This window comes from Apteryx mantelli, chromosome 13, assembly GCF_036417845.1.
Source record: "Apteryx mantelli isolate bAptMan1 chromosome 13, bAptMan1.hap1, whole genome shotgun sequence".
In the NCBI taxonomy this organism is placed as follows: Eukaryota; Metazoa; Chordata; class Aves; order Apterygiformes; family Apterygidae; genus Apteryx; species Apteryx mantelli.
This window is the reverse complement of record NC_089990.1, coordinates 6,610,152-6,622,889: the sequence shown is the minus strand read 5'-3', so window position 1 is coordinate 6,622,889 and position 12,738 is coordinate 6,610,152. Positions and strand designations below refer to the sequence as shown.

Below are 12,738 nucleotides of genomic sequence, written 5' to 3'. Positions count from 1 at the left end.
TTTAACAGCAGTTGGTTGTTACCTGGAATTTCAAAGCAAGCCATTGACAGAGCAAGGGGTAGTGCAGATCTGGCCCATAATGCTTTTTCTTTTTTCCTACACCGTACTACAGACTTTAGCTTTGTTTCATTTTAGCTTGCTTTCCAATGTGTTTACCAAGTTTTAACATTTGGGACAAGAAAAGAAATTAAAGACCTGCCTAGTTTACTATGTTATGAAGATATATGTTTTCACTTGCTTGCTTTAGATGCAAATACTTGACAAAAGAGAGCTCTCAGTCACAAGTCAAAGAACAAGTCACCAAGAACAAAACAACAATTCTCTCAGCCAGTGCAGAAATTCTCTTGCAACTCTGCTGACTCCTGTCCTGCTCAGTACAGGAATTTCAGCTAAGGATGCATGTTCATGCTCTGGAACTTGAATATTTCCTTTGTCTGAGCTTACACTGAAATGTTCAGCTGTTTTAGCTTCTTCTCCCACACAGTTTGATTTTTTTTTGTTGTATAATTATAAAAATTAGGAAGTCCTACTGAAAATTCTTTCACAGACAGTGCAAGGCATGGCAGCTCATTCCAGGTTCCAGATAGTAGCAACTTGATTAGAAACACTCAGTTTCTGTCCTTCTTCATCACAGATGATCTAAACACTTTCCTCTTCTTTTGTGATACTATAATCTGTTAGCAGTGTAACACTGATTTCTGAGCCATGTGTGCTCCCTGTGACTGACAGAGCTCTGGTAGGTGTATTACTGTGGGTAGCACTGGGAGGTTTTGTACGAAGTTTTGCCTTGCAGCATGAGACTTGCTTTTTAAAGTGTTGCCGGAAACTTTTACTCAGCCAATAAAGAGCGAAAGGGTTGATGCAGGAATTGCTGAAGGCCAAGGCACGGGAAAAAATAGTAGCTATCAGATGAAAGGCAGAAGCATCTACAGAAGAATGGTATGTAAAAGAGCGATATAGGTAGAGGATGTGGTTAGGCAACCAGCAAAAGGCAAATAAAGCAACTAGCACCAGCACTGTTTTTGCAACTCTCTTGCGGGATTCAATCTAGGAGAAAATAAGGCATATCTGGTATTAATAGCAATTAGTAACACATGTTTATGTGATTGGTGCTGATTTCTAAAGGGCTCTAAGAGTGTTAACATTAATCAATCTAAATGCATTAGTGACCAAAAAAGCAAAATAGCTACAAAACAGAAAAATAAATCAGTTTCTTTTTTTTTTTCCTTTCAACAAACTATTTGCAGAGCACATTCCCTTTCCCTTTTAAATCACATGGGAACCTCATTTAGACTAGCATTTGACAGTACAATGGTTAATGTGTCAGCTAATGTTTGTTAATGTCACACCTTTTAATCCTAATGCCAATGAGGTCTTTATGTTTAGAATTCAATGTTATAACTTCTGAGTTTACTAGGGTCATAATAAAGTAAAAAAAAAAACAAACACATCCCTCAGGAAAGCATGTACACCCACAATTAAGCTAGTGAGTCATAAGCATGTGCTTAAGTGCATAGCTGAATTTGTATTGCTAATATGGGCTGAGTTTATGGAGTTTTTTACCTGTCTGTTTATGCATACTATGAAGTAAAGGTTTTGCACTCAAGAATTAAGATTTCAATCAGCATGACACATTTTGGAAAACTGGACACTTTAGTGCTTGATCATAGCTTACCTGCTTACGGGCATGACCATGTTCTTCCGCTGGCATGTTGAATGTACTTTTGTATAGTGTTCTCGCAATAAGAAAATAATAGACAGAAATGACAGCTAGTGGTACAATATAGAACACTAAGAAGCAAACCAGGGAGTGAGCTTCCTGCAGTATCTTCTCAGATACAGGATAGGGGGCACATGCCTCAAACGTTACATTTTTCTCAGGATTACTGAAAGAATACAAATCTGAAAAAACAGCTTCTGGGATAGCAAATATCATGGAGACAATCCAAACACAGCCAGCTTTACAGCAGGTCTTCAGGAGTGCATCCGAAGTCTGCAGTTCCAAGGGCTTAACGATGGCTCTGTACCTAAAAACAACCAACATCAGAGTGTCAGTGAAGGCAGTAACAATACAAGCTCTGATAATGTAAACTTCTTGAGGATAAAACCATCCCTGTTCTCTCTAAACTAAAGTTGGTAGAATCGTCTTGGAAATTAATTCTGATATAAGCTCTTTATAATTAAGATTGAAATACAAAAATTAATTGTAAGCATGTATTTAAATTCTATGAAAATGATGAATTGGCTGGCAGGACTCTTCATGGAAGCCCTCCTAAGTAAAGGTGCCTTCTACTGTTTGGAATAGAATCAGTAAAGGGATCATCTATCCTACATAGAAAGGTAAATGAGGAAATCAGTATGCAAAACTTGTAAAGGGATGAAACTGGTTAACTAGTTTATAAATACATGAAATTCAAGTATACACACTCTCCCTTTCTTCCATGTTCTTAAGATCCCAGCTGAGTGCAATGGTGCAATGATCTCATTCAAAATAATACTCAGGTATTCATTCATATTTACAAAGCATGAGATAACACTATTGTTGATTCAAGCTCTGATGCTGCAGCATGTGAAGTGCGTTAGATATATGAGAAACAATCTGGGTAAATTTGTAGATGTGTGAAAAAGCATGTGGAAAGGGGGCATGGAAAAAGGACAAACTGCCACAAAGGTAGACTAAGCACAGTAAACAACATACCATGCTCTCAAAATAGCCGGGACCCTTGTTTAAACAGACAGATGATATCCCGCCGGGGGGGCATGGGACTGGCATGAGAGGAAATGCAGTGAAAAAGGAGCCAGAGTGGAATAAGACAGTAGAGCTGTACCATTTTGCACCAGCTGAGGATCTGGTCTTCTCTTTCTCCTCTAGGCAAATTTAAATGGAAAGCTGCCAGCTGGAGTATTATTTATTAAATAAATACCATTTTTCCTCACCTCAAGCTTTTTTAGCATACATAGGAACATGGTAGTCTGGAATTGTGCTAATGACTGATGTTCTGAACTTCTTAAGTAATTTTACCATATAGTAACCCTGTGAAAATGTTGAAGAGAATGATTATATAACAGCTACCATGAAGAATCAAATACAGAAGCAAGTGTCTAAATGATGGATTCTTAACTGACCTCCTGCAGGAACGGGATCTTGGAGCTGTAATAGATAGTTCGATGAAAACATCAGCTTAATATTCAGTAACAGTCAAAAAAAAAAAAGCAAATAAAACATTAGGAATTATTAGGAAAGCAATGGAGAGCGAAAGAGAGAATATTGTGCAATTTTCTGTATCTCTTCTTCATGCAATTCATGAATACCACGTGCTGTTCTGGGCACCTCATCTCAAAAAAATATACTAAGGAGGGAATATGACTTGAACAACCTGAAGAGGATGGATAGGGATCACTATCTCTTCCGGTACAAGAGGCAGGGCCATCAAATGAAGCCAGGTTCAAAGCAAGCAATAAGAAGCAGTTCTTTATGCAACAGGCATTAGACCCATGCAAGTCATTGCTAAACAAGTTCAAGAAGAGGCTGGGCAAGGATCTAGAAGAGAAATACACTGAGTTTATTAGGTAGACAAACATCAGCTCCGGTAGTCATCTGAAGGCTTAGGGGACAGGAGGTGTGGTGTTGTATAGTTGCTGTGTTCTTATTCTTCTCTACATGTCTTTCCTTACTGGAGGCTGGATATTGGCGTAGATGGACCCTTGGTCTGACCCAGTATGGCCATTCCTACATTGGTTGATTTTTCACTTTACAGTAACAGTAGCATTGCTTGAGATTTAAAGTCTGGATACATGACCTATTTGTTATTACATAGAATCCATGATTGCTGGCATATGAGATGAGAATCTTTTTCTTTCTTAACACTAAAATTCATTTTGGTTCTTTCTGCTTCTTCATACGCTCATGCTGATTGGACTGAAATCTCATATTAGTGTTGTTCATTCAGAAGGGAGACACACTGAAAACTGATTATTCAGCAACTCCTCCTGAAAACAGTCAGATTGGAGCTCTGATCCCAACTAACAGTGCTTTCATTGTAGCCTGAGTTTAATTTCACAGCATTTGAGTTAACATTGCTCTGGGAAAGATATAAGAACTGTAAATACAAAGCAGAGAAAATATTCAAATTGTGCCACATTAAATCTATGTCACACTAAGTACTTGTCAAGCTGAAAATTAGAGTATTCCAGTAACCATCAAATTGCAAAAGTCTTGAAAGTAGTTTGTCCCACAGTCTCTTATGTGTTTACTGTTGGCTTTTTACCCCGTCAGTCATTTTAGTTCTAAGATTTTAGACCCTGACTGAAGCGCATTAGAGTAAGAGGAAGGATTTCCACTCTCCCCAGTCATTTTCACAGTTCTATTTTTCATCTTCATTGACTGCTTTAGTGCACCACTAGATAGCACCAATATACTGTCTTTTCCCTGCGTTAAGCAATTTACCTTTTCTGTGCAACAGAGAAAAAAATTATATTGCACTTCAAACTAATAAAAGGTCAAAATAAATACTTACAGAGTCTTTCTCACTTCATTAAAAAGAACTGCTCCAATTTTTACAAGAACATACATTATTAAATTAAATGGAAGAAGGGGGTTAGTCTATTTCAATGTGCCATTTATTATTATGCAAAATGATAATTTCTGCTCTTTTATTCATTTCTGACTTCACACCTGAGGTATTTCCTGACAAATCAGTTGCATTGGACCCACCTGTCAGCACTGAGAACAGTCAGTGTAAACACTGATACTCCAACTGAGGTTAACTGGATAAAAGACAGCAGCTTGCACCCAATTCTTCCGAAGAGCCAGGTATCCACAATATAACGTGTTGCATCTACAGGCACACAAGTTAGTAAAAGCAGTAGGTCTCCAAATGCCAGGCTGGTGATGAAGATATTTGGAACCGTCTGCATTGATTTAATCTTGAAAAAGACTTTGATGAGTATAGCATTTCCAAGGAGACCCACTGAAATGATCACAGCATATGTAACATAAATTGTGCACAGTATTTCTAATCCTGGAAAGGAGTCTTCAGTCCATTTTTCACTTGTGGTTTCATTATCAGTGATTGATTTCAGTTCTATACCATTTGTAGATGCACACGAAGTCTGATTAGATGAATGCAAGTATACTTGAGACATTTCTTTAACTGTTTCTTCTCCCCAGGCTGAACTTAAATCGATCAAAATTTGTTTAATACGTAGCTTGCAGCATATCAGCAAAGTCAATATTAAGGTACAGATTTGTGTCTGAAATTAAGATTCTTGTTGCACATTAACTACTTTCATCCCCTTCTGGGTCTCAAAACATGCTTGGAATAAATGCACACAGATCTAGTTCTGAACTGTGTGGGAGGTGGAGAATTTTTTTATTGGCTTTTCAGCTACTGGAGAAGAGAGGGAGGAGGAAAAAAGAGAAAAGGGATTTCTTTAAGGATATTAGCTGAAATGATCTTTTCTTTCATAGAGGTATCTTGTGAATAAATACTGTATTATAATTACTATACTGTTAGGGTTTGTATATTACCTAGCAAATGTTCCTTAATATTTTCCAAAATATTCTAAAAAGAAACAAAATGAAAACCTGAAATAGTTTTATCTGTAATACAGATAAACATAGAATCTGCTAATTTAATATAAAACTCTCCAATATACCTTAATGTTAGATAAAAATATCTCAAAATATAGATAGTATTTGCTGAAAAAGCCATAGAGACAGTCTGTGCTTGTCTTTGCTATGATTTCTGTCACAGTAATGCAGCGAGCTTTCAAAAGGCAATTTAAGATGGAAATTTATGGCCATAATCCTGCTAACAAACACTTACATTAATGTTTAGGCTTGTCCCTTGAAACAGTCCCATTGACATCAGAGCCACAACTTATACTGAAGTTCAAACAGGTCTGTAGATAGTTGCAGTACAGAAACCTATTATCTTGCAATAAGCCACATTATTTATTGGCTTTGAATGGTAAAATTGATGAACTAAATCTTTTGAGGGGAAAGTAACCTTTTGTGATGCTATCTATCTCAATCACACATTAGTACTATGGGTTTTCTTATCTTTAGATTAGTCTACAGTGAAATCTGAAAGTCTGCTGTGTGATGAACCCATGATTAACATTATTGTAAGCCAAGGTATGAGGAATATGACTTCTTGGTTAAACCTCCTGAAATTAAGGAAGCTAAGATCTCATTTCTAAATAATGGAAGAGGGAGGGATGTCAAAGGACTGAGTTTTGTGCCTTGAAAATGAAGATCAGTAGCTGGAGTATTTTTTTCTCCAGGTTGTTCTTCAGCTGTGACTTTAGAGTGGAGAATGTAGTCTGCTCAAATTATGAAAGTAATCTTATAGCCAAGTTCCTTTATCTTCACCTATATGCACACACACACACATACACACACACACAGAAATCAAGCTTGTTTCATTTAGTCAAAAATTCTCTTCTAAGTACTATGCATGAAAAGTCTAATCTACTGTCTCCCAATCCAAATCCTTGCAAGCACAAGTATGCTATAGTTATCAGATGGTGATACAAAGTAGACTTACACTGTGCCTGGTAGGAGACGGAGTCACTGATTCAAAAAAGATGCACGGGTTAAAAATTCTGATTACATTTTTTATTAGGTTCCTTTAGAAGAGAAGTTCTTGTCACGATCAACCATAATATATCCTTTCATACAGGCACGGTGTGTAGGTTGCTCACAGATTTAGGTGCCTTTGAGGATGCCCGATTATGTTGTCCACCCACACTGGCATAGTACTGTTCATTATATTCAATATAGAGTTCTGCAGATGTATCAGATTGTGACAGCTTAATGTCAGATAGTTACATAAAATGTTTAGATTTCCTGTAAAGGAGGAGTAGGATATCACCAAACATTAGGAACTAATTGCTATCCACCAAGTGTTGAATACTCAAGGGTAGCATACTGAATGAAACATGAGGTATATGTTTAGCTAAAACTGGAATTTAGCTGAAATAAACTTGTTACTTGCCTTGAATTGCATTAGAGGTTGGTTGATGCAGCAAAGTTCAGTTAGCAGCATAGATCTCACATCCCACAGTCCCAGAGCTTTCAGACCCATCTGAGAGATTTGGGCTACCAACATGAAATCTGAGATTCAGTCATTCTGCCACTTGATCATTTTGTGTGACAGAATACATGAGCCGAACTGCTATCCCTCTGTGAAAGAGATAATCCAGAGAAGTGGAGACTTTTGGCCTGTGAGATGCTCCCAACACTTGATTTAGGGGGATATCTAGATATGAAGGAAAAGGTAACATCAGATGAAAACAGCCCAGGAAAGGGCAAGGGTTTAAAACTTTGTTTACTCCTGATAGTTTGTGTGCTGTTTCTTCAGACTGGACCTGAATCTAAACATCTGAACCTGAATACTCAGTCTGACACTTCACACTTTAGAAACTTGCATTACCTGGAAACGCGGACACATTTCTACTGTTCTCGCTCTCTAATATGGCACGGTACATATTTCTAACTCAGTTGACATTAGTATGAAATTCTACTTATTTTTCTCTTTCTACTAAAAGTTTATATTTTTCCCAGCTTTCTGCCTCTTTGGTGGAATCTGGCAGAGAGAAGCTCCTTCATTTCTCACAGATTCGTCGTGCAATGCTTGTAATACTGAAGGCTTCAGCAAGCCAGCCAGGTTCTCTCTTTATAGAGCATAAGATATTGTCTTAGTCTATCGTTAAGAGGAGAAAAATATTATTTTGAAAAAGCACACAAAATAACACTCTAGACTCAAGGAAATCCAGGAAAATTAAAGGACAGACAGTAAATATCAAATATGCAATTTGTTTATGCTGGTAGAATTTCAGTTTCTCTGTTCATCAGTTCTTGTATGCTGTTCTTTGGTTTCATGGAGTAGATTGCCAAAATCAGGCATGAGAAAATACACCACATTTTTAACATAGATTCCAATGGCTTTCAGTTGTGAAAATCCAGCTGAAAAGGAAGAAAATGGCGTCATTATTCTAAACAGTAAACAACTCTAAGGAGTTATTTTAGAACTCTCTCTTCTAGTGTTATGAGAAAAGCAATTTGGGTAATTCTGACTATTGTTTAAAGTACTATGCTTTACCAAAAATGAATGTTCCTTTTGAACTCCATATTGCACAAAAATACGAACAGAACACTCAGGAGTATATCATTTAGTTGTATTTTTTAATGCAAATGTGCTGTTTTAATGCAGTGTGATTGCTGTCTTAAGTCATTTCCATGTTCTGTGTAGTGTCACCCACTCAGAAAAATTTCTTACAGAACCATTTGCTCTGCACCAAACCAAAACATGGAGAAAACAGCCAGAATTTTAACTCCTATTAAAGAAATTAATTTGCCAAAATGGTGACTCCTTTGTGTAGCACATTTTCTTTATTTCAATATGCAGTGGTCATGCAGAGTTTATTATTATTTATACAAATATGTCAAAATGCTTAATAGCCCAGGTGGTAGGAATACAGAATTGATATTCAATAAACTACAGTTATATTAGCCAGCCTGTTCTTTTTTAGGATTATTTTAACTCACTTTCTTCAGTCATTATTGGCATTGTTTATACATAAATCTATTTAGTTGTCTTTTATGTCTCAAACTCATTTTCGACCATTGCTTTAACTGTCTCTCTTAGCAATTTTGCCATCTGTTTGTTGCTGGTTGATATATCTTTCTTCCTCTCCACTGAGGGAACTGACATTTATGTTCTTAGGGTGCTAACAGCAGAGAGATACTGAACAGCTTGTCTATCCTAATACATGGAGCCAGTCTTGGATTTTGGTAGGCTCTCTGTTGCCACATCCCCTCTTCAAAAGATTAAGACCTCCTTTACAGTTGACTCTGGTTGCTATCCATTTGCCCACAATGAAAACTCCAGAGAAGCCCTGACAATCAGTGTAAACGATGGCAGAGTCCTTGGATGCCTTGTGCATACACCATCAAAGAGATGTCAGTCCTAAGCGCAGTGCTGAAAGAATGGAACTTACGTACTGATGCAGTACATCAGATTGTGAAGAGGGTTAAGAGAATGCCCTGAGCCAGGAGATAGAGACCACGCAAGCACCATGGTAAATGGCGAGCTGATGGCACTAGTGCCCCAGAAGCTCAGGCAGAGCAAAGCTTTTCATACTGCATTTCCCGGAATGCCGGAGATCGGCATTCATCAGCATTTTAGATTTCATCATAGAGCAGGACACTGCAGTTGGGTTGCCACAGGCACATTCCTCTCACTCCTTGAGCTAGAAAATTTATTTGAAATTTAGTAGTCTGCCTAGGTCAATGTAAATCCTTCCCTTCCAGGACAAAAGAATCCAACGAAACTGAATAGCCTTTCTTTCAGGTTGTCTTCTTTTGACATAAAGGTGAAGGAGGGTTTTCTCCTTCTCCATCAGGAAATTCTAACCTGGAGTCCTCTAACAACTCCAGGTATTAAGCTAGGGTCTGCAGCTATAACCATTATTATGTTACCTAAACTGCCTTTTTCCTGCTAGTGTTTTCTGAACTGGCTTTGCTATTGGCATAAAAATAACAGAGGTAGGAGGACATGCATTTTTGTCCTTTTTCCCTGCCAATTCCTCCTTTTCTGTTAGTCTCTGTTATACTTAGATCAAAACTCTGAATTTTAATTTCTTTATTCTCTTTACAAGTATGCAGTATTTCCTGCTATTCCTTTCCTGGGAGAATTATGTCTCACCTAACTGAAGAGCATTAGCAATACTTTGATGACCTTAACTTTTGCTTCTCTCATTCTGAACACTTCACCTTTGTGCTGGGCAAAGGAATACACGCTATAGAGACAGTCTGTCAGGAGTGGCACCATATAATTGCATTGTCTGTGACTTTCATTGGCCACCTGAGTTGCAGTTTGAGTATCTTCTGTTTAAATGGACAATGCTAATAGCATAACAAATAATGGCAAGATGAGAGGACAGAGCGTATTATAACTCAGGACAATAGTGAGAATGAAACACTATCTGATAGTTGTTTGGTGGGCTGTGTGACTTATGTAGCTGTTTCCAATCCATTTTCTAGTATTCAGATAGGCTAGTATTAAATGGGAAAGGCCCAAAACTGAATGCACATCCAGTGTGAGCTCTGCTGTCAGAGACAGCAGTCCATGTTTAGAGCAAATTACTCTAAAATCTAGAGCTGTTTCCAGTTCTGCTACTGTCTTACTGCATGAACTGAAATGAGTCATTTCCATGTGCTACATCTGAGTCCCTCTCTAAACAGAGATAAGGTTATTTCCCCATCTCTTGAGGCATTCATTTCCAAGCTGCAGAGTATCAGGAAACAATGAGGAAGGTTGCATAAGGCACTGCCCTATGCTGTGTTTCTTCAGTTGTGAACACAACATCTTGGTTTTGGTGGCTGCCAATCTGATGTTATTCACCACTAAAAATAAATGGGAATATCTTTTCTATCCTGTATTTTGATTTATTTTACCATTAGCCAGTGTCCTCTGCACTTGGAGACAAAAGCTATTAAGCTATTAAATAGGAGAGGACACTCTAGCAATGATTTACTTGGCTGTGTGACATTCATAGCAGAGTCTAACCACTTAAAAAGACTACCTGTTATGAGAAAAATACATTGTATTACTGTTGAATTTATCTCACTCTCACCTGTGTAGAGCTTGATTTTAAACCGATGGCAGATGAAACTGTACAGACCCTGAGACTGAGGATATAATATCCTGCAGTAATGTTTGATTAGAACTGCATCCCTGTATTTGGACCTGAAGATGAGTTATCCAGCTACACTTTCAAATACCACAAGACTCACCAGCATGTCTAGGAGCAAAAATAATGCTATTCTACTCCTTCAGTGTTATGAAGATGAGATGGAAGAAGGCCAGTTCTGATGAGCTGTCAGATGCAGCAATTAGTGATGCAGCAACAAGGCTGCTATCTTGTTGGTTAAAGCCTGAGAAAAAACCTCCGATTTTGTTACAAGTCTAAATCCAGATTATTCAAAGGAGTTAGTATTACTTAGTGCAATATGTGACAGGACCTCAAATGTGTTCACTAATCACTGGCTGCAAATACCTTTTATCCTGTTTCTCCATTCTTGCATCCCATTCCAGCCTCCTTTTCCAAGAGTTTCTTGTGCCAGTTTCAGTATGAGAATGGTGAATGAAATACTGGTGTCATTTCTCAGAAAAGAGAGAAAAATGAGTATTAAAACTTATCCTTGAATTTCTCCTGTTATAGGAATGATAAGGGAATGAAATAATAGAGCAAGAATAATTCTTCTGGGCATCCTTGAAACTCTCAATGATACATTTAATTTAGAACCATTAGATTGCCGTTATATGCTAAATACTTTCTGATACTTAAAAGCACAGAGTATTATGCATTAAGACTTAACAATCATCTTACGCAATACGTAATTATCTTCCCCAGTATTTTGATTTTTAATCTCAAATAGTTTCCCAGAATGACATTTCTTTCAGTGTCTCAATAATAACCTTCTAAATTTAGAAAGAATTTTACATCTTGGGCATAACTATCTACCTGTATGGGTAACCATTACTGTATATTCATAAACTCTGAGAAGAAAATTTAAACAAGCTTTACTGATCTTTAACTGTCATCCAATGCAATATTTATCTATCACATGGTTATTAAAGTGCTGTAAATACTGAGCTAGAATGCAGCTCTAGGCCATTTGTCTGTGCATGGAGTAAGAAGCCTCTCTAGACCCTTGTGTGAGCTGCCTCGACCTTGGATCTGCATGCACTGACTTACCTGCCACAAAGGGTAGTAGAGTTTTGTGCTGGTCTAAATAACAAGACAGGAGTGGGGAGGGCTCTGTCCCTCTTGATTCGCCACAGCTGCTGCAGTGATGCAATTTTACTATCATCTTTTATTTCTTTTGCCTGTAAGCATTGTCTAAGCTATTGTTAACAACCCACTGAGATTTGACATCAAATAATTGTCTTCATAGATATATACATTTTCAGAAATTCTTCTTTCATCAGTTCAAAATAGAGCAAGTGTTTTCTGGTATATGTATTGCTATAAATAAGCAATTTAGGAGTAACTGAGAATGACCTAGAAATCAAAGGAGCTTTTAGATTGCTGTTTCTCAGAGAGCGAACAAAAGTCAACTGATACAACCAAAAACACAGTAAAGAGGTTTCAATTGTATTGGTAAAACACCACAAGCCTTCAGGTCAAGTTCTAAGCCAGAACAGTGAAGCTACTCCTGTCACTTAAAATTGTTAGGATGTGAATCACAAGTGCAGAGCAATTTTTTATTAGATTTGTCTTTGTGAATGTCCTCACCCTGTGAAAAACATCAATGCACAATTCTGTGACAGAATGTCAGCATAGATATGTTGGAGGAGAGCAAATGTAATGGTGCCAGCGCAGGAGATATTATTTCAGCCCAAAGAAAATTACACATCTTCATTCCGGCTGACAACCTAAACAATGCCATGGTTGAAACATAAATGATACACTGTTTAGCTGGAAAAGCCATTAGACATATGATGGATAGTGGAAGTGAGCTAACTGCCTTCCTGGAACAAATAGTGCTTTGCGTTTTGCATAAGCAAGTTGACAGGTTTTTAAAAATTTACTTCCAGATTCTGCTTTTCAAATAGAAAAAAAATCAATAGCAACAATTGAAAATTGACATATCTACATGCCATGCAGCTTGCTCTTCTTCTCACTGTTATATCTCCAAGATGGGAAACGGACTGACTGATCTTC

General features: G+C 37.5%; 1 protein-coding gene across 1 annotated transcript; it reads right to left on the bottom strand.

The window, feature by feature from the left end:
- Nucleotides 1–639: 639 nt before the first annotated feature.
- BRS3 (bombesin receptor subtype 3) lies at nucleotides 640–5,145 on the bottom strand. The gene is made up of 3 exons (XM_013943025.2): nucleotides 4,715–5,145; nucleotides 1,676–2,027; nucleotides 640–1,047 (listed from the first exon to the last, which is right to left on the bottom strand). The coding sequence occupies exons 1-3, from the start codon at nucleotides 5,143–5,145 to the stop codon at nucleotides 640–642; spliced, it is 1,191 nt and encodes a 396-aa protein (XP_013798479.2).
- Nucleotides 5,146–12,738: the final 7,593 nt, after the last annotated feature.